We start from the raw sequence: 20,581 nt of genomic DNA on the forward strand, positions 1-20,581 counted from the left end.
GGCACTTCCCAGAAACGCAGGGAGGGACTGGGAGAGGCGAGGAGCGGGAGGCGTGAACGTGAGGGGCAGTGAGGAAGGGCTCAAACAGCCAGAAATATCGCAAATTTTTATTTCTTTATGTTTTAATGCAGTGATATCGCAATTCTTTATTTCTTTACGTTGTGTGCGGTTGTGCATTACATATTGTACTCTGTGTCTAGAGGCCGATACAGGGAGGAGGGCTGCCGGCGGCGGCAGCTGAGGCACATCCCCGCGGATGGCACCGCGGCTCCCGCCGCCCGGCCGCCCCCGGCCGCCATCTTGCCCGCCCTACCCCGCCGCTCCCTCAGCCTCGGGGGGGGGGCGGGGCGGGGCCGCGGGAGCGTGACGGACGAGCGGGAGGCGCAATGACCGGCGCGCCGCCTGCGGGGTCGACCAATGAGAAGCGGGCGGGGGCGGGAGGGGGGCGGGGCGCGGCGTCTGGTCCCGCCCCCGCGGTGCGGCGCGCGCGGCCGGAGGCGGAGGGGAGGGAGGGAGGCGGAGGGGGGGAGGGAGCGGGCGCCGCCGCCGCCTGCTCGGGGCTGAGCGGCCGCGGGCCGGGCACAGCGGCAGAGCCGGGACGGGGCGGGGCGGGGCGGCAGGGGGGGGGGAGGACGCACGGACAGACGGGTGAGACGGACGGACAGACAGACGGACAGACGAGGGACGGAGGGCTGCCTGCCGCCATGGATCACTACGACCCGCAGCAGACCAACGACTACATGCAGCCGGAGGAGGACTGGGACCGCGACCTGCTGCTCGACCCCGCCTGGGAGAAGCAGCAGCGGAAGGTGGGCACCGGGGGGCACCGGGCAGCCCGCACCCCCCTCCCAAAAAATAGGGTGCACCCCGGGGGGGACCCGGCCCCGGCGGCGGGCTGAGCGCTGGGGGCTGCTAGGGCAGGGCTGGCGCCGAGTCATGTCCAAAAATGGTAACGTTCGGCCCTTTTCTGGCCCTTTTTTTTTTTTTTTTTTTTTTTTTTTGAACTAGCGGGGAGGGGAGCTGGGGAGCCGCAGCCTGGCCGCTGCTCTCCTCGCTGTGCTCAGCCCGGAGCATCCCGTGCGGGACCGCTCCCAGCCAGCCGGGGTGGGGGTGCCGCTGCCCCCCGTAAGGGGTCTCTCGGTCTCCAGCCCCCTCGTTCCCCTTCGTTCCCTTCCCTTCCCACCTCCGCTGCTTGCGGGTGGAGGGCTGCCAGGCTCTCCTGCCCATCGCCACCGGGTTAACGGGAGGTGAGAGCTGCGGGGCTCCTGTCCGCGGCTTCCTCGCTCGGGGAGGCAGCAGGAGAATTGCAGCACCCAAGCGAGGGCATTTAATTGAGAGCGAGCTGGCGGTGTGCGAGCTCGCACCTCAACAAAGGAGGAGGAGGAATGCAATCTCGGTCTGGGCTGTGCTCGCTCGGTGGCTTATCTGCCACCATGCACTCATGGAGGGAGAGAAGTTTCCTCCTGCTCCGGAGGGCTGCCTGGCTGCGATCGCTGCCTCCAGCCCTGCAGATGGGTCTGGGACAGCCCCTGGGGCGCAGGGCGAGGTGGGCAGCACTGCTCGTTGCCCACAAGGGGAAATAAATGGCTTTCAGGCTGTGCGCAGCTCCTTGCCTTTCATGGGGCGCTGGGGGCAGGCGGAGCGGAGCGGCTGGCGTGGTCCTTGGGAGCAGGAGCCCAGCCTTTGGCTTCACGAGGAGCCCCAAAGCAGGAGCTGTGTGGCACGTGCCCCGAAGGCCACGGCTTCCTTAATTACCTCCTTCCAGGAGGTTTTTTTGGTCCTCGTGGTCCTATCAGCAGAGGGGGACAGAGAGCCGCTCCGTTAACTTGGGTTACTTGTGCGCGCACAGGAGGGGAGAAGCCGGGAGGGAGCTGGAAGGTATCCGTGTGTCTGCTCGGAAATTATCCCAGCCAGTTCCTTTACGTGGCCAGCAGCTCCCAGTGACCGTGCTGGGGCCTTGGGGCTCGCTTCAGAGGGCAGGAGGTAACAGCATCCAGCAGGCACAGCCCTGGGGTGTGCTGAGACCGTAACCCCTCCTCACCTGCAAAATGAAGTCACTGCAGTAATTACAGCTGCACCTCTGTCTCCCTGCTCAGGACTGATAGCTTACCAAGGTGAATTGGAGGGGTTCACGCCTCCCAAATGATCTGTCGGCTCTCTTCTGGCCCACTGTTGGGGCTTTCTAGTTGGCTCACGTGTTTTAGGTTTTCCTTCCTGTAAGGAACAGCTAGAGAATTTCTAAAAGCCTGTCTGCCTAGAAATAAAAGGGCACCGAGATTTGAGAAGCAGAAAATCGCTGTGGAAGAAGGCTGGGATGTTGCTATGTGAACTTAATTCTGCTGTTTATGAATCCTGACTGTACGTGCGATTTCTCTGCCTACATAAATGGCTGTTTGGACGATCAGCTCTTAGAAATCGCTGTGCCTGTTGCAGCACTGCCATTCAGTCGGGGCCTTTATCAGCGGGAGATCGCTGACGTCTCGCTGCCTGCAGGCAGAGCAGCCAGGCCTCTCCCATGGGTGAGACTCGCTTTCGGGTGCTGGCAGCAGTAGACCCCAAAGCTTCCGTGCCAGTGTGGGGAAAGAGAGACGAGGAAAGGTCTGTGCAGGGGCTTAAGTACCACCGAGTTATTGTGGCATTACTACTGGGCTCAGCAGAGCCAATGGCAGGCATCAGAAGCAGGGAGATCTGCTGATTTTTATTTTATTTTTAGGAATGGGCTCAACAGGTGTGCTGTGCTCGAAGGAGGACAGGTTTCAGGGAGCTGGTGTGCAGGTTTCCTACTGCGCTGAGAGGGGCACGGCTGGCTGGGGCAGGGCTCGAGGTACGGGCTCGTGAGCTGCTTTGACACAGGTCGAGGGATGGCAGAGTGAATTTCATATTTCATATTTGGAGGGTGAAGTTAGGCCTCTAAACGTGACATAGCCAAGAGGCACTGGTCTCACACCTTCCCACCTGCCCCTTCCTGGGAAGCTGCTGGTTTAAAATTTGGGGATGAAGCGACAGTGCTTCGGAGCAAAACAGCTTTCCAGTCACACAGCTTTCCACAGGAGGCATTTCTGTGCCTATCAGAAGAGACTCTGAGAGGTTTCAAAGAGCTCCTTGCAGCATTGCTATTCATAAGTGGCAAAAAATGTAATGTGCAGAACAAACTGCTACTTCTCGCTTGATTTGAGCCTCTGCACAGCCTTTTGTACGGGAGCAGGGTCTCTGCTGGGGATTAAAATACTTTCCTCTCTGCGCTGTTGGACTCATCTCAGTAGTTTCTTCTAACAGCCTTGTCTTTCCTCTCCCTTTTTTCTTCTTTCCTGTCTGGAGTCAGGCCGTGGCGTAGCACTGGCCAAGGCATAACGAGACCGATCTCGCTGTTCTCCAGCGTTACGAAGCAGAGCTTGCTGAGAGCCATTGCCAAGGTCCCACCTGAAAAGCAGCTGTCGGTCGGGGCACACCAGCTTGCCCTGTAGAAAGCTTGTACCAGGCACTTCTCCCTCCCGATTACAGATGGCCAGGCTTCTCCAGGGCCCTGTGGGGCTCTTGGTGCAGGAGCATCCGAGTGCCTGGATGAGCTGCTGGGTGCTCAGCACCTGTGGTGCACCTCCAGCCTCCTCCCACTGCCCCCCAGTGTCCCAGAGGGGTCTGAGGTGGTGCTGGGGTGCTGCTGGTGCTGCTGGGGGCTTTTGGGGGCTGGGGGTGGTTCTGGCTCTCCCTCTGGTAGCCCATTTTGTGGGCTGGTTTTTCAGAGTTTATTTTAAAATGTGTCCTGAAGTGACTCGTCCAAACTGCAGAGCTGGGGGCGAAACAAACCCTTTAAATGCTGAATTGCTTGCAGACTTGACAGCTGCTGACTTGACAGTGTGAGTAGGAAGCAGTGTTGGTTCCAACATACAGAAGACAGCCACATACAACTTCAGTGCTGTAAGGAGACACAGTCATGCTTCTCTTTAAGGTATCAATGAAATAAATGTGCCTTGTCTTTGTCCGGCACTGCTCTGCCTCCCCAGGTTGGCACCCCTGTGGCAGTAAATGATGTGACCAGCTGAGAGAGCTGAAGTGTTCTGGTGTACAGTGCTGCTGAAGCAGTGGTAGCACAAGCTTCTGGAGCACGTTTTCTGCCCTGAAGAAGTGCTACGTACAGTTGTTACTCATGAAACTGCTGAAATTCTCAGTCGGGAATGGCAATCTCCCAAACCCTCTGCCATGAGCTACATCTGGAGATACGTATGAACGCAAGGGTGGTCCCATACCCCCAAAAGCTATGGATCTGGTAGCACGGCTGTGTCTGCACCTGACAGGTCTTACTGCTCTCGTTATGATTTGAATTTTGCTGTGCTAATCACCTCTGTGTCTGAGGTGGGGTTGTTAAGGGTAGAAAATACTCATGAAATTAGCTCACGTCCCTCGCAGAAACACCCCACCTCCCAGGCTGCTGGTAACATGCTCGTACCGAGGGTGACTAATATCTCTGACAAGACGTACGAGTTGCAGTCACCGCTTCCTTTCCCCTTGGTTCGAGTGCCCTCCCTCCCTGGTTTGAGAAGGGTGGCAACATTTCCAGAAAGCTGCACATCGGGTGGCTGCTGGGGGCCCATCTGGAGGCGCGGTGCCACACGCCATCTCTAGCTTGCTAAAGTCACTCTCAGTACCTCCCGCTGTAGTTTCAGTAGTAGCATAAATGCTCGTTGGTGGTGACTATGCAGCGCTGGCCCCTTTGCTCCCTCTGTAAGTGACATGATGACAATCAGCAGGTGATCATGAACGGCCCTCGTGGTCTTTGCAGGGTGGCCCTGGTGCACGTAGGATTCTCCGTGCCTTGTTTTGCACTCGCTGATACCAGTGTAGAAGCAGGATGGGGAAATCAGTGTGGCTGCTCACTCAGCTGCTGTTTTACCGTCATACAGGCAGGCAATACAGGTCACCAGGTACTTGTTATCTTTCAGATCAAGCTTTTGCTGTTTAACACAGATAGCTGTCGCCAGATACTTGTTCTTCAGAACGATAAGGTGAGAAGTTGCTGTAGGGGGTCTCTACAAGTATCTGGCTTTGTAGATCAGCTACTTGTCCTTGAGTGGGGGAGCTGCCTCCTGCTTTCTGTGATCAGGTTTCGTGTGTTTTGTGATCAGGAAGTGTGCTTGTGGGTTTTTGACAAGAACATTATTTTTCATCGTACCCTTCAGATAGGTGATGAATGAGGCGTGCGTGCTTTGCAGCGACTTACCGCCTATGCAGCAGCCAGTTTGAGAGAGAAACTTAGGAGAAAACATGGGTTGAAAAGAAGACTGCGCCTTCCTTGGAAGGCTTTGCTGCTACAGACCCCAAGGAGCCACTGTGAGGAGAGACACTTGCCAAACAGGATTGAATTGTTCATCCTCCTTATCCTCTAGGGACGGATGAAATACCTCAAAGGCATCCAGCTACCAGCCCACTGATGTAAAATGTGCCTGTCTGGGGAACTTCTCACGCGCTGCTTCAGGCAAGCAGCTTACCAAATCACAGGCACAAGAATTTCATGACGTTTTTGGTGTGGAGCTGCAGAGGCCTGATGTGATGACATTGCTTCCCCCCTGCCCGCTTGCAGTGCTGCATGGGGTAGCTGGGGGCATGTGGTCTGCTGCCCTGCCACGTGGTGTCTTTAAGCAGAAACTTCAGTTTTCTTGGCAGTCTGGTGAGAAGTTGTGCCCTTAGAAGGAAATGGGTGCTTTTGTGTGGGGTGGTGGTGCCTTGCCATGAAAATCAAGTGTATCTGTGAGAACATGGGCTGGTAAACCTGTTCAGTAAAAGCTTTGTGAATGCTAAGGCCACGCTTTTAGAAGCCCTGTGTGTTACAGGGGATGCTACCTGTGCTTCACAATGCCCAAGTGGCCACTGTGAATTGTAATAACGAGCCCCAGCTGCTCCTGCTGGAGGCACTTTGCTCTTCTCATGTGAGATGCACCTTCACAGCCCACCTGTGTGTTTCTGTCTGCAGGAGGAGCAGCACTCAGTGAGCCCCCCTGGCCTGTGCACTTTCCTCTGCAGCCTCATTGGGATGTGCTGAAGTTTCTGGCCTGGAGTTCTTAGGGCTGGCACAAGCAGAGGTGACAGAGATGGTGAAAACTAGCACGGGGCTGCTGGAGAAGGGCTGAGGGCTCTTTCCAGCTGCCTGCGGATTATCGCTATAGTGCCTGACACTTGGGCCCTTCTCTGGAGCATCGTTAGGCTGGCGGGGGTGGCTGCGCTCCGTCTGATGGCGAGGTGCAAAAAGCAGTCAGTGTAGAAAAGAGGCTGGAGCTCTGTCTCGGGGAAACACTGGGAAGCTGCTAATATACAGCAAATAGGGTGGATTGGTTTCACTTCAAATGTGTAGTGTCTGCCCCAGGGGCTTGCTGGATGCATTGCTGTGACTTCTGGTGGTAGTTTGTACAACCTGAGCGGCGGTGTTTGAGAGGGAGGACAGGCAGCAGAGTGGAACAGAGCTTATTCTTTTATGTATATATATAAACCTGATTTTTTGCCCTGTGTGACTATTAGGAACATGATGATTACCATAAGGAACATGCTTAGCATGACTTCCACAAGTCTTGTGCTGCAGTGTAAAACACTGTCTCTCCGAGAGACGAACTTTGTGAAGGGGCAGCATGAAGCACGTGCTTAGCGTGCCTGGCAGCTGCCAGGTGGAAAAAATGTCACTTGAGCAAGAAAGGTCCAGAGTTGTCATCTTCCTAGGGACATAGGATTTGCTCCATCTGTGGGATACCGGGGCGGAAGCATGTTACCCAGAGTTTGGATCTGTGGGGATGAGTTGATGCAGACTGGTGAGATAGGCTTGTTAGCGGCGGGACCTTCGGTCTGGCACTAGCCACACTGCAAAAGCCCATCTTATCTAGGTCCCTAGAGCCACCCACTGCTGCATTTTGACCTCCTCTACCTCAGCCTCCCTTGGTTCTGAATAATCACCCACATCCCTGAGACACAACTGGGGAATTCTTGGGCCAACCCCAAAAATGCTTAAGTGAGCAGGCCCGGCAGCAGTGATGTGCTCAGCAAACAGGCCGCCTTCCTGTTCCCCTGCCATATCTTCCCTGCTCCCGTTCCCTCACCGTCCTCGAGCAGAACTTGGCCATAGGATGTCTGTGGTGTGGCCCGCTGCCAGCTTAACCTCTGAGCACCCTATCGGGCAGTAAAGCAGAACCTTTTTGTTCCTATTTTGGTTTCCTGTCGTTGTGTCCTTCCTGCTCAGCTGGCAATGCGTGCATCCTACTGGTAAGGCCTGGGTCAGGCCTTTGCAAGCCAACCCTTGTTGGGTCAGTATGCAGCCAGCTGTCCTCAGGCCCTCACCTGCACTTGTCCTCTCTTCTCCTTTTTCTAAATTTGTTGCTGCTTTGCAGCAGTAGGGCATGGTCTCTGCGGAGGCTTTCTCTGCCCTCAGTGCACCAAAACAGCTCCTGTTGGCGGGGCTGGGGTACACACACTCTGAAACAGGACTTTGGCCTCTCATCCAGGTGACTCTGATTTGTCATTCTGTATAGATAGACTGAAAGCCTCTCAGATGTGTTCATCCCTGTGTTATGGGAAATGACAGCAGAACTGGCCTTTCCACTGCGCGGGGGCTAAAGTACAGCTCAGGATGGGACGTACTGGCAGGTGAAAATGCCTTGCGTTGGCTATTTACACTCACTACGCTGCACGCCACCAACGTGAGGCTCCCTTTATCATCTGTCACGTAGTTGGAGTAGTTTCAGGTGAGCCTCTGAATGCCAGTGATTCATCCCTTCTGGACAGTCTTATAGAAACACCCGGGGGTGATAGTTCATGGGCAGGGGAGGCTGCAGGGAGACCAACAGCCTCCTAGATGGCTGACGTGGTCGGTGGGCAGGCAGGGGGACTTGTACCAGCCAGCTGCCGCTTTGGTCATGGCTGTGACTTTGCGGTCACCGTGCATCACTGCAGGGATGGTTGCTTGACCAAAACTTCTCACGCAGAAAGCTGGGGCAGAGTTTACTCCTCTTCCGTATCGCTACACAGCCATCCCCTAGCTGAGTGATGCTGCTGGGTGAGGAGGGGCTGCTGTGCTAGATAAGTTTTGCCCAGAAAATTTGTGCTTCCTTTTACAACACCGAGGACAACTCTCCCGTCCTACAGAGGTGCTGAGCCAAGGCCAGCTGGCAGCTGAGGAGGAGCTCCTGCTTTCCATGGCCTTCGGAGCAGGCAGCCAGGGCACTTGCTGCTGCTCGCTGCAGCATATGATGCCCAGCAGTCGGACTTCACCGCTGCTGTAAATGGAAGTCGTGCTGTTACATCTTCGCTCCGGGAGCTGGCCTGTAAAGGCCTCCGAGAAACGAGGCACGGAGAGAGATCCATGTATGGTCTCCACACCCCGGCAGAGTGCTCTTTTCTTCATCATGGAAAGTGATGTGCACGTCCCGGGGCCGTGCTTCCTGGCCGGATTCCTTGGCTCTGCAGGGACAGAGCTTCTGCTGCCCCCCGTGCTTACCTGTGATCCCCTCCACTTATTTAAAGGTACCCTTCAGTAAATGGTGAGCTACTTCAGCTACCAAAGTGTATTATCCACAAGAAAACTGTAAAAATTTGGGTCCACGGAAGAAAAAAAAAAAAGCAAGTAAATGGATTTCTTAATTGCTAAACAATGCCAAAGTAAAGACACTTTGTTTAAAGCTGTTGAGGCCATGCCTATGCCAGGTTTTATCACAACGGAAAATACTTAATTTCCTGAGGAAAATTTTGATTGCAGCCAAGAGCAGTTGCAGCTCTTTAAACGTGTTTATGCTTCCAGGTGAGTTTCCTACATGTTTTATCTGGCCTGGGAGATGAAGTGAGGAGCACAACAGCCCAACAGCCCGGCTGCAGGAGCGCGCTGGGAAGGGGGGTGCGGGAGCACACTTGTTCAGCCCTTCTCTTCCCTCTGGTGCTGCTCTGTAGGAAAAGGAGTGGTCGAAGGAGCAGTCGTGTTGGTCTTGGCTGTGCTGGGCTCCTCGCATGGCACAGGAGCCTGCCCTTGCTCGCCAAGCACCCTTTGGCTGCGGTGCAGAGGAGGCTGGGTGGGGGCAGCGAGGGAGCACGTTCATTACCACGCACCAGACTGCCTCAAAATGGCCAACGCGTGGAAACTTGCTGTTTCCCAAGGGTTTTGTTGGGCCGTTGGGGAACTCTGGCTGCGGATGAGACTATTTCCAGCTGTGGGGAGCCAAGTGTGAACTCACCCTGGGCAAGATGCCCAGCTCCACTGGTTTCCCTTGCCAGAAATCCTCGCCCTCCAGCCAGCGACACCAAACTCGGTTTCTGCCAGCCCTGAGCCAAAGATCTCTGCAGGGAGGAGGAGGAGAAGACCAAGCAGAGCAGGACGGTGCTGAGGGGCGACACTGAGCACATGCACAGGGGGAGGCTGCGGTGGGTGGGCACCTGTGGGGTGGCTCTGGGTGGTGCAGGGCCTTGCCTGGGCAGGGTGGGTGGTGGGGATGCAGGGGGTTGGCTTTCCTCATTTAGGGCCTGCTTGTGCCTTGTATGGATTTTTAGCAACCGGAGGGACTAAGGGATTAATGCCTGATAACTGCGGGCCTTCCAGCGCTGGCAGAAATTGCTAGGGAAAGGAAATTTCTAGCTGCCGTTTCTGATGAGTGCCTTTGGCTCCTGATACCGTGGGTGTTCGCAGCCGGCTGCGTGGTTGGAGCTAGCAGGCCCCTGCGAAAGAGTTTCTGAACTGCCTGTAGTCACAGTGCAGTGCGTGCTGAAACAAGGCATCATCGGCACGGTGCTGTCTGTGTAGCTCTGCATGCACGCACCTGTCTTCTGGGCCTGCTCACGTAGGGGTGTTGGAGCCGATGGGGCCAGCGCATGAACAGGAGCCCTTCTGTTCCTGCGAGCACACCTCCTCCAACACTGATAATTTTCAGGTGCCAGCCTATCATTTCGTGACACGTTACACTGCTCCTCGCTGTTGCAGCCTGTTGCAAATGGCCCGACCCAGCCAGCTCCTAACAGCTTCCTGCGGGGTAGGCTGCCGAAATCTGAAAGCGGTTTCCAGCCTAGACCCTGAGGAATATTTCCCTCCCCCTCCTATAATGGCTTGTTTCTTTAAAGCTGTTAACTGGCCATAATCCAATCATTACTACTGTAATTAGTGAACTGCTTACAGTAAGTAAAACTGAGTGTTATACCCTCTGCGCTTGCAGGCCTTGGAACAACTTCTGCCTGCGGTGCTGCGAGGGGCGATGCGATCGCTGCCCGTGGTGCTTGGGGCTCCGGGTGAGCCTGGCGTGGGCCCACGCTGGCGCCGCTAGGGCTTCCCACATCAGGGGAGCTATGGGGCCCCGAGCTGGTGTGCCCACATCCCAGTCCTCAAGGTTGCTTTGGGAGAAGCTGGGGATGCTTCGAGGCCGTTGAGCACTAGCTGCTCTGCCTGGAGCAGCACAGTGAGGTACGAGGCTCACTTCCATCACATCAGAGGAGTCCTGGCTTCGCATGGTGCTGCTGAAGGGTGTGGAGGGCACTGAGGCAGCTGTAACATGGCAGTACTTAAGGTTTGTTTTATTTTTATTATGTGGTAGGAAATGCCTACCTTGCAGCAGGCTCCTCCAGGGTAAAGTAAAATACCTAGTTGTCCGGGTGCCAGCCATCAGTCAGCCACCTCTCTGGACTCAGCAGCTGAGCAGGGTGTTCATTTGTGGTATTTGGCCTCTGGTGGGGTCAGAAAGATGAGAAGCCTGTTCAGCCGGAGGACAGGGTTTAAAAACAAAAACAACAGCAAAAAAACACTCTCATCACAGCTTTCATTTTGCTCTCGAGCATTCATCTTGCTGTTTTTCTAGGCTTCATTCCTGCCTGGTGCTGGGCAGTAGAGGTGCAGCGAGATGCCTGGCTTGCGCCATGGCTCCCAGCAGCTGAAAGGAACAGAGGGAAAAAAACTCTGAGCATGAGTTCAACTTCACGTGCTGTGGATTTAGCCTGGGAGAGGAGAGATGTTGTCACCCTCAGGATCCTGTGCGGGCTGTCGACTTCTGGTACTGCTGTCTGCGTACCTGCCTCACCACCCTGGTGTCCGCTGTTTGATCTTCCACACGACATGACGTGTGCTTGGTGCCCTGTGGGTCAGTGTGGACAGCCAGGCACTGAGTACAGAGACTTTCGGGACCGGCCCTGGGAACAGGCCTCGATCACCAGCTGCTGGCCTGAGCAGGAGGCAGCTATCTGCTTCCCTGTGCTCTTCACCTCTGCCAGCATCTTCCTCACTGTTCTTGCAGCCAGGAGGTGCCTGGGGAAAGAGTGGGCTTTTTGCCCTGCAGCACCTTGCACTACAGACCTCTCTGATCACTGAGCATGGTTCCCAGACACTGGATGGCCAGCAGCACTGAAGAGATGCTAACAGATTTTAAATGGACTCTTAGCACGTACTTATCGATGTTTTCTTAAGGCTACTTATGCCAATTACAGCAAATAAAAGTCGTGTCTGTGTTTGTGGTACTTGTTTACAATCCACTTGACTCAAATGAAAAAAATATTGTCAATTCCGTGTTTTCTTGTGCTAGTACCATGCATTTGGATTTCTGCTTTAGGTGCTGTCTTGGCCACTATTGGCACACCCTGCTTCAGTGCTTCCCAGTCTCTCATGACCATGAGGCCTAGTAGTAGGCCGCCTCAGAGCTATGCCTCTGTATTTCTGTTGTCTTTAGGTCCAAACGCCTGCTTTCAGCATGTCACTCTAAAATTGCAGGAGATGTCCTTTCCCCACACCCTCCCAACTCAGCAGTACACTGGAGCGAGTTTCTGATGTGGCTATAGCCAGAGAGAATATACAGAAGCATGCTGTTTTCATTACATTTTGCTTTGAGTTTGAAGCCTCAGGTGGTACTCCTTCATCTCTCGTTTTCTGCCTGTATTTCCCAGTCCCAGATTCCTCCTCCTCCTGTACTCCTTGCCTTTCCTCCCCCCACCTTCATTAACGGGAGCTAAGGAGGGAGGTCTGTGTTCTGGGCATCTTACGCTGCCGTCGTACTGAGAGCTCCGCCTTGGGTTGCTGCTTGTTGTCCTGCTTAGGTGGGCTGCTGGCTTTCATCTCCGATACATTAACAAAACGGTATGGTACTCGAAAGGGCTTTTGCAGATGCTTCTGTTGAAGATAATTATTAAAAACTTAGTCTGTTCGTGAAGGAGATAATATTTCAGTGGTGTCGCTTCAGAGCTTAATTGGAAGTCTCTGGTTGGCAGTGAGCTCTGGGCAAGCCTTGCTCTGGTTCTCTGCAGCACAGCAGCGGGCAGGCTTGAAAGAGGGAAGTGTGTGCCATGGGCACATCCAGGATGCGAGGTGTGGATTCAGTCTGCTCATCCCATCCAGGGAAACACTCCGGGGTACAGTGCACACGCAGCTGTACTCTGGCTAAGCGTGCCTCTGTGGGTTGCGAGGGCTGTCCTGACGCTAGGGCAAGGAACGAGGTGTTGACAAAACACAGTTCTGCTCCTGTTCCCCTCTGACCTTCCTGTATGATGGATTGGGAAGTCATAAGTCACATTCTCCTATGACTACTTCTCATGTGAACTGTTGACAAGGTTTTGTAAGGGTGCTTATTTGTCATGAAATTGGAGTGCAGCGAAAAACTGCTCCCCTTCCAATAGGAGTAGCAATACTAGCTCAACATGCCTGCATCTGTCAAACTGACAGGAGTTTAATTTATCCCCCCATTCGCACATTTGCCTTCCCAAGAAGATATGAGTGGGCAAAATGTTTTACATACATATATTAGGAATAGCATGCTCCAGAGCTCTTAATGTAATTTATGTAGTGCTTATCTGTTTCTTGGCTGGTGAAATTTGGTACTTCTGCAGCCCTAGTGTACAAGTGTATTGTGTAACTGTAGCCTGCAAAGTATATTCTAGATAGTTTGCCAGAAGGTGATGTAAGGTATCTTCAAATTGGCAGTCAGTGATTCCAAAGACCTGCCAAATCTTAACGTTTTGCACCTAATTTATTTAACTTCTGTGTATGCAAATGGTGAGTGCTTTCTTCATCCATTTACTCGGTGCAGGACTCACTCCAGGTGCAGTTTCAGTCTTCAGACCAGTCTGCATGCGCTTACCTGTCACCCGTTCTCAGCTGGATGCAGACTGTCAGTAAAGTGGCCAAAGCTGACCCTGAAACCGGTCTCTCAGCAATATGGTATTTGGGGCTGGAGCAAAAGCAGAAGCTTCTGAACACCTCATGCTGGTTGGAAAGCAAAGCAATGCGTTCTCACTCTCTTAAAACCCTGCCCAAATTCCTTGAATTTTTGCAGCTTGGACCAGGTGATAGTTCTAGTCTGCATGTGAAAAGAATAAGCTGTCCGCCAGCTCTCCCTAGGTAGGAATGCTGCTTAAAGCCACCTCCAGCCATGCGAAATAGCGGAGATGCATGGGGGAAGGGTTTTGGAGTGGGGGAATGGAAATGTGCCTGACACCAGCAAGTAATGTTGGAAGCAGTGGGGCCGTGCTGGAGGCTTGATGCGCTGAGGGGCTGTGCTAGCAAGAGCTGCCTGCGGAGTACCTGTCCCCGGCTGCTCCTTCCCACCCTGCAAGGCACAGCATCTGCGTTGCTCCGGCGTAACTGCTTGCAGACCTGAGCTGTGAGCCATGTGAATGGACTTCATCGGGGTTAAAATGAATTTACCGAACAGATAAAAGGGAGAAGTTAAACCTACATAGCTCCCCACGGTGAGAGAGCATTCGGAGAATGGGAGAGAGCTTAAGAAAATGAGGCTTTTAACTGGTTTTCCTGTGGAAATAAGTAGCAGTGGATTTGTGTTCTGACCATCACGTTGCTGGTTCCCTGAGCACTGGCCCTGGACTGGGGTTTGGCATCTGTCTCACTGTCAAGTCCGATGCAGTCTCTTGCCTTCTGGAAAAGAGCTCTTAATAGCGGGTCAAAGAAATGCTGTGCAGCAGCTGCTGAGCTGGGAAAGAAGCTTCTTCTGTTGCCTGTGCAGGAACGTTTGCCTCCTCCTCAGGCCCTGCAGAGGCTGAGCCCAGAGTAGTTCCCACGGATCCAGTCGCTGGAGCTTTGAGGAAACAAAGGTGCCCAGCCAGTGCAGCCTTTAGCCCTGAGAATCTGAGAGCCTAAAACCTGGAGCCTTTGCCATGCTGCTTTGCAGAATATCAGACTTCTTCCACGAGCAGGTACCAGTAGTCTGATCCCCATCTTTAAAGAGTCCCAAGGCTGCTTTAGGGAGTCTGGGGAGCAAAGGGCAGTGCTATGGGTTGGCTGCTCCCACAGTGAGCCGAGGGGGAGTCCCCTGTCAGCAGGGAGGTGCTCTGCTGCATCTGCTCCGTTCACGGGTGCCTGGCTCCTTATTCCCTAACAAATGCATGCTGCTCTGCTCTGTTTTGTTGCCTGGTTGCTGCCCATACAGACCTATATGTCCCTGCCTTCTGCTGCTTCAAGTGTAGTTCAAAGTCTGCAGCATGAACGCGTCAGGGCTCTGTGCTGAAGCTTCCTGTCTGGGACTTGTCATACGGCGGTCCTAAATAGAGAGAAACCACAGAGAGCTGGAGGCAGGCTCCACGTTGTCAGGGCTGGGTTCTTAAGCATCAGGGAAAAAAAGTGCTAAAGAGTAACCCACCAAGCAAAGCAAGAGGCTTAACAGTTTTGGCAGCTGAGGAGGGAAGAAATGAGTTCTAAATGGCTTAACAATCCCTTACCTGCCGACAGAAATGGGCTGGCTGCTCATGGCGTGGGAGACAGTCTAATGTGGAAGTGACTAACTTCCTTCAGCAGTTGCCAGTGCAGTGCTTAGGACGTAGGATGTGAGGAGGTCCTGAGCCACTAGTAAGGGTGGCTAGGCTTGCTAAGTACCAAGTTGAATGTAGTGCTGCGAAAACTCCGCTTTCTGAGTTGATCTGCCCGATTTGTGCAGGAAGAAAATGTTTCCTTGCCACGCACGATGCTCTGAGGCCATCTGTGCAACCCGTAGGAAGAGGCCTGCGAAGACTCGGTCCTGCCTGCCTTGACGATAAGGATACCTGATCCCCTGGGAGGGAGCAGGGGCTGAAATCCATCCCTTCCCTGGCTCCTCGCCTGCTGGTTCAGGCCTCTCTCCCCTCCCTGGCTGCGGTGGGTGCTGGAACAGCGGCCCTGGTGCCCCAGGGCAGCAGCCAGTGCCCACCCTAGTGCCCAGCGATTGCTCGATGAGGACAGGGCTGGGACAGCCGTGCCCTGTCTTTTCAAGCCCACCCGCTGGTTAACCAGTGTGCTGGGAGCGGGATTATTCCTTCCTGGCCCGCAGACAAGATGAGGTAGAGCCCCCCGCTGTGGATGTGAATTGCCCATGCCCTTGTCCCCGTGAAGCTGCGCACAGACGGGCGTTGTTCTCCAGCCTGGCCGTGGCTGCTGCCCAGCCCTCTGCTCGGGTCCGAACGGGGCCGAGCACCCCATAAAACGGCCTTCCAGGGGGCTGCTCCTGGTGGAAATGGCATTCATCCCTCCGCTGTGAGCGCGGCTTTCCAAGGGCGATGACAGCAAAGCACCAAGCTGAGGACAAAAGGCCAGCCAGCCCGTGGAAACGGGGTTTTGCTGTTCCCACTGCAACTTCGTGCTGACGCGCGGCTGCCAGCAGGAAGAGGGTTAAGCGCTCGTATCACATGGCGAGGCTCTGTTTACCGCATACTTCTCATAATCAGGGCTGGCATCCAAATCCGGAAGAAGATTAGCACTTAACCAGAGACCCTGAAACAATGTGTTTCAGGCTGGTATTCCTGTGAAGCTGCGCGGTCTGCCATCAGCCCTCTTGCAGAGACCTGCTCCTCCCTGCAGCCCTCGCAGGGAGCTGCAGGGAGAACAGAAAATTAATGCTTTTAGGAACCACAGAGCGGACCGGACTGGGCTGCATTCAGCTTGGTGTAAGCTTGAAGCTGAGAGAGTTTTGCCAGGAGTTAACTTATTCCATAATAACCTGATCTCTTCCAAAAGAGGTTCTGGGAGTTTCTGGCTGGGACGCCAGTCCCAGATGAATGCCTGAAGCTGTCCAGGCTTGACAGTGAGCAGTCTGGGAAATGGGAGCGTGCCTTGTGGCCAGAGGGTTTGTATGTGTGTCACTCAGCCGTTTGGCCAGTACTGAATACAAGCAGCTGTGGCAGCAGAGAACCTGCTATAAAATTCAAATTAGTTTTTGAGGTGTGGGTTTGTTCAAGAAGGAAAGTGTAATTTTGTCACAAGGTCTGTAGTTTGCCCTTGCTATGAGGATGGGCATAACTGTAATTAGCCTGCATGGGGCCAAAGGCAGGATGCAATTTATCTTCCTGCTGCACAAGGCAGATGCTCCGTTTCTTCCTGTATCCCACCAACCTGTAAGACCTGCTTTGCTCTCCTCAGGGCTTCAAGTTATGGCAGCAACCTGCATTGCTGGTGATTTCCAAAGCCAGTTCTGAAGACTCCTGTCATGTCTTAGGAATTGCAGAAATCTCTCTTTTTTCCTCTGTGCTTCCAAAGCTTTTTCCACCATCATCTCTGTTTTATATGAGAAGTGTCTGATCATCATCCCTGAATGAAATTTATGCATTTGACATGGAAGAAGGAGAATGGAGAAGTGCATTTTTTTTTCTCTCCACAATGAAGCCAAAACTAATGGAAAGGGAACTTGCCTCTTGACCATCCTGTTTGTTACAGGGGTCTGCCTGCTTAGGGGCTGAAGGGAAATGGGAGAATCTAAGTACAAGCTTGAAATGCACCTGTGTTTGTGTCTGTTAGCAATGTCAGAAGGAGCCTACTTTTTTTTTTTTTTTTTTTTACAAAATTGGCGTTTATTTACTGCTTTGTTTCAGCAGGAAAGGAGATGATTTCCAGGTTCTTACTGCATTGGGTACTAGCTATGACTGCTGACCTGTGGTACAGGGCCTTAGCAGCCAATATTAAAAATATAACTGAGTCTGTCTTGAATTAACTTTTCTCTATCAGTCTTGGTCTGAACTGGATTACTGAAGGAGAAATAGAAAACCACTTGGACTTCTAGAAATAATTTCAAATTCCTCCAACTCACAGTGGGTATCTTATGGTACCAGTAAGACATCTACTTACAGTCACTGGAATGAGTTTGTAGTTTTTCTGAAGCAAGCTTCAGAAATAATAAGGTGGTTTTTTGTTTATTTTGGCTTTTCGTGTCAGGGTGTCATTTGGCTTTCACGTGGTTTCTAACACTTATCTGTCATCTGAATGTCACCTTCATGCATGCACTTTGCCTCGTTCAGATGGTTCCTTAGTGAAGAAAGCAGATGACAAACTTCATGGCAATGATGACTTATAGATTACACAGAAGCTGCACGTACCGTCAGTTGGGTTATCTATTTCTCGTCAGAAGCTTTTTTTTTTTTTTTTTTAATGTAACATGACTCAGGATCCAGGATCTGCTGGTTTTATTATTCCTACCATATCCGTGCCTGCGTATATTGCTGTGCTAATAATTTAGGCGTTACGTAGGTAAAGAATAAAATATCCTGGGTGTCACAGGTCTGGAAAAAAAAAGGAAGCTAGGGTAGGTCAAAAGAGGAGCAGGACTGAACAGCCATGAATTTTACTGTGTATCCATTAGGAACAATCCTCATGCATGAGTTGTGATAGTAAGCTGAATTGCAAATGTTTTGCTTAGCAACTGTTGCAAAGGAAAATTGTCAGGCAACAGCAAAATCAGGAATGGTGAGTATGGAAGGCACTCCTTTTAAGAGATGAGCTGTACTCTGACGTGCTACCCGTGACTAAATGATTTGGCATTTTCTTATGAACATGTAAGAATATGCGCATTTATGAATATGCATCAAAGCAAGTTCAGGCTAATCCCTTAGCTACATGAATGCTCTTGCTGGCTTTCTGCGTGTTGCAGATCCCTCTCAGCAGCTTCCCAACGCGAGGCTGCAGGGTCGGAGAGCTCTACGTGGTTTTAACTTCTGTGGCCCCTCAGTGAGCAGCACTGAAGAATTTGGGTGGCGTCTGCAGCCATCCAAATGTTTGCTTCCACACATCTCCTGCCCTCGCTACTGTAATCATAACAAGGGGCTGTCGTAGGAGAGGCATGTGAGTAGCAGTTCGGTATCGGACTACAAATACTGCCTGGGTAAGAGCACTTTCATTAGGTGTTACTTATTCATGGGAGAAATGATTAAAGGCAAAAGGAACCTGCCTCGAGCTGGCACACGTAGGACCTTTCTGCTGGCTTATCTGTGAGAGTGTCTGACGTATGTTTTATAGAGTCTTTTCAGATGGTTGTGAAATTCTATGCAAAAATAAATCGAAGGGTAACCTTGACTCTTCCTTATATAGCTTTGTAGTAGTCTGCCCAGACTGCTTGCCCTTGCTTGGAGGGAAGGCGTCATTTTTCCCAGAATCCTGGTGTTACAGGGAGGTGTTGCAGTGCTTTCGTTGCCTTTCCAGGCCTGGGATCAACTGGGACCAGGGCACTGTCTCTGAGTACCTGCCCTTTCTTCCTAGCCTGCCCCAAACGTGGCTCATGGGGATCAGCATTTTGCGAAGGTGACAACACGGCTCAAGTGGAAGCTCTCTAAGGGGAGAGCTTCCACGTTTGGACCAGAAGGACCTGGCAGGGAAAAAAGCTTTTCAGCAAGATGTTATCTGGGTCAGACAATTCTTCATGTGGGACCCAGGCCGCCCCTGCCTCCTGGGCTCGGCCGGTGAGGGCACTGCCATGCCACGGCCTTCCCGGTCCATGAGGGCCTTCTGCGCCCCATGAGCATGTGGGCTTCTTCAGCGTGGCTTTGTCTCTGTTCCCCAGCAGGTGGTGGGGCCGTGGCAAGCTCCAGCGACCTGTCTGCTAGGGCAAGAAATCAGCTGGCTTGTGTCAGGAAGCGTGAGCAAAGGTTTAGAGACCAGTGCTGGTAACTGAGGCCCCCAGACAGGCATGCTGCTGAAAGCCTGCTCAGAAACAGAGATGGTGGCCGAGAGAACAGCCATGGAAATACATGGCCCTGTGGTGCTTGTGCAGCTTACCACACCAGCAGTTATACTCTGTAGTCCTCAAAGTGATTTTCCAGGGATTTGGGAAAAAATTATTCACATATACGCTAAATTAAGCCACTGATGAAGGACTTAAAAGAGTGTGGGATGATAAAAACCTGTGAAGGCACCCTGGTCTTGTGGGATCTTCTTTCTTAGATCATGAAAAGCATTTCACTTAATGATTTCAGCTTCAGTCTACTGCAGGCACATTGCTTAGATCCACAGACTCTTCCAAAATCACCACATAAGAAAGCTCAAGCTTTGCCTGGAACTTTATTGTGCCTCTGGATTAAATAAAGCCTCTGTTACTGAAGAAACTGAGATGCTTGAAGAAATGCCATTTGGGAATTAAAATGCCTACCTCAGTGACTACATGGGATTAGAGCTTTCTCTTGTCCCTGGGGGAAAAAGATCCCATCCTGCTGTGCCAATGCCCCAGGGTGATAGGCTGCTATGGTAATTTGGGACCTCTGCTGTAGAACACCGCTTCATTTCTTAATGGGTGTCCCCTGTTTTGAAAACCATTTAGTGCCCATGTTTACTCAGACTTAATTTATGCAGCAGAGATGAGCCACCTGCAAGTGTTTCATGCATCACAGAAAACAAGATGAGGCTGTGTCCCGCAGGGTTTCTGAGGTAAATTAGTGGTTCCAGCTACCCATGTGCAAGCAGAAGGCAGCGGGCATCCTTGTACCTTGTTCCTCCTGATGGACTAGACCACAGCTTGTTTCCTGTGGTCAGGAGCCACATCTGAGAGTTTCGAGAGCAACGTATGCAGGCTGGGGACTTTGTAGCTAAATAACATGCATTTCAGATGAGATCAGTGCTTACTAGAAAGAAAAAATGCTAAGGAAGGATATGGGTTAGAGATATGATTACACGGTTACTCAGTTAGGCAAATAACGTGTAGTGATGGTTCAGTGTTTTACAGAAGGTGCTGATGTCCTTACTGCTTTTTGAAGCAGTACAGCTCTGTTACCCACCCAAAATAACTATCTTTGTGAGAATATTTCAAAACGTGGTACACAAGTCTTGGTAAAATCACCCCATCTTTCATATGGTTCCCTTTCTGTGCATGGGAGAAGGGCACCTCCACACGCTCCTCCAAAGCTGCTGTTTGGTGGCAGTTCTCACTGGTAGTTAATGTACAACCACAATGTCCACAGAAAGTCTAGATTTCAACAATTATTTCTGTACCTTGACAATGTCTTTTCCAAGAGTGGCAAGGGAGGGGCAGGAAAGTGGTGATTTACTTTACAGTGTTCCTTAAAAAGGCAAACAAACCAACTCTAAGCATCATAGTATAGATCTGACCTTCACTGAACCAAGCTCTACATTAAAAACTGCCATAGATGTATGGAACAGTTGCTGCGTAATTTCATTCTGCTCTTTCCTACTGAACTGTAAAGCAGAAGTAAATTGAACATCTCAGATGATTTAAGGAGTTTGCTTACAAAAATGTTTTGTTCTCGCTCCCTTGTCGTGAAAGCTCAGGCCCCTGCCGTGCTCCGCATGTAGGCACAGCATGGAGTGGCGTGTTGGTACTCTCATGTCCATAATTATTATTCGTGCTATTCCTCCTGCACTTGTGGCCTCACATTTAGGGTATTGCTGTGCCTTAAG

The 20,581-nt window shown here is 52.2% G+C and overlaps 1 protein-coding gene across 5 annotated transcripts in view; it reads left to right on the forward strand.

The window, feature by feature from the left end:
- The first annotated feature begins 637 nt into the window (after positions 1-637).
- Positions 638-20,581, forward strand: part of ACTN1 (actinin alpha 1) — an 85,605-nt gene continuing 65,661 nt past the window's right edge. For all 5 annotated transcript variants that reach the window (XM_032188384.1, XM_032188379.1, XM_032188381.1 and 2 more), the window contains exon 1: positions 638-809. In XM_032188384.1, the coding sequence (XP_032044275.1) occupies positions 705-809 (105 nt within the window). In that variant the 5' untranslated portion in view covers positions 638-704. The remainder of the gene's footprint in view (positions 810-20,581) is intronic.

The sequence above is a fragment of the Aythya fuligula genome, chromosome 5, assembly GCF_009819795.1.
Source record: "Aythya fuligula isolate bAytFul2 chromosome 5, bAytFul2.pri, whole genome shotgun sequence".
In the NCBI taxonomy this organism is placed as follows: domain Eukaryota; kingdom Metazoa; phylum Chordata; class Aves; order Anseriformes; family Anatidae; genus Aythya; species Aythya fuligula.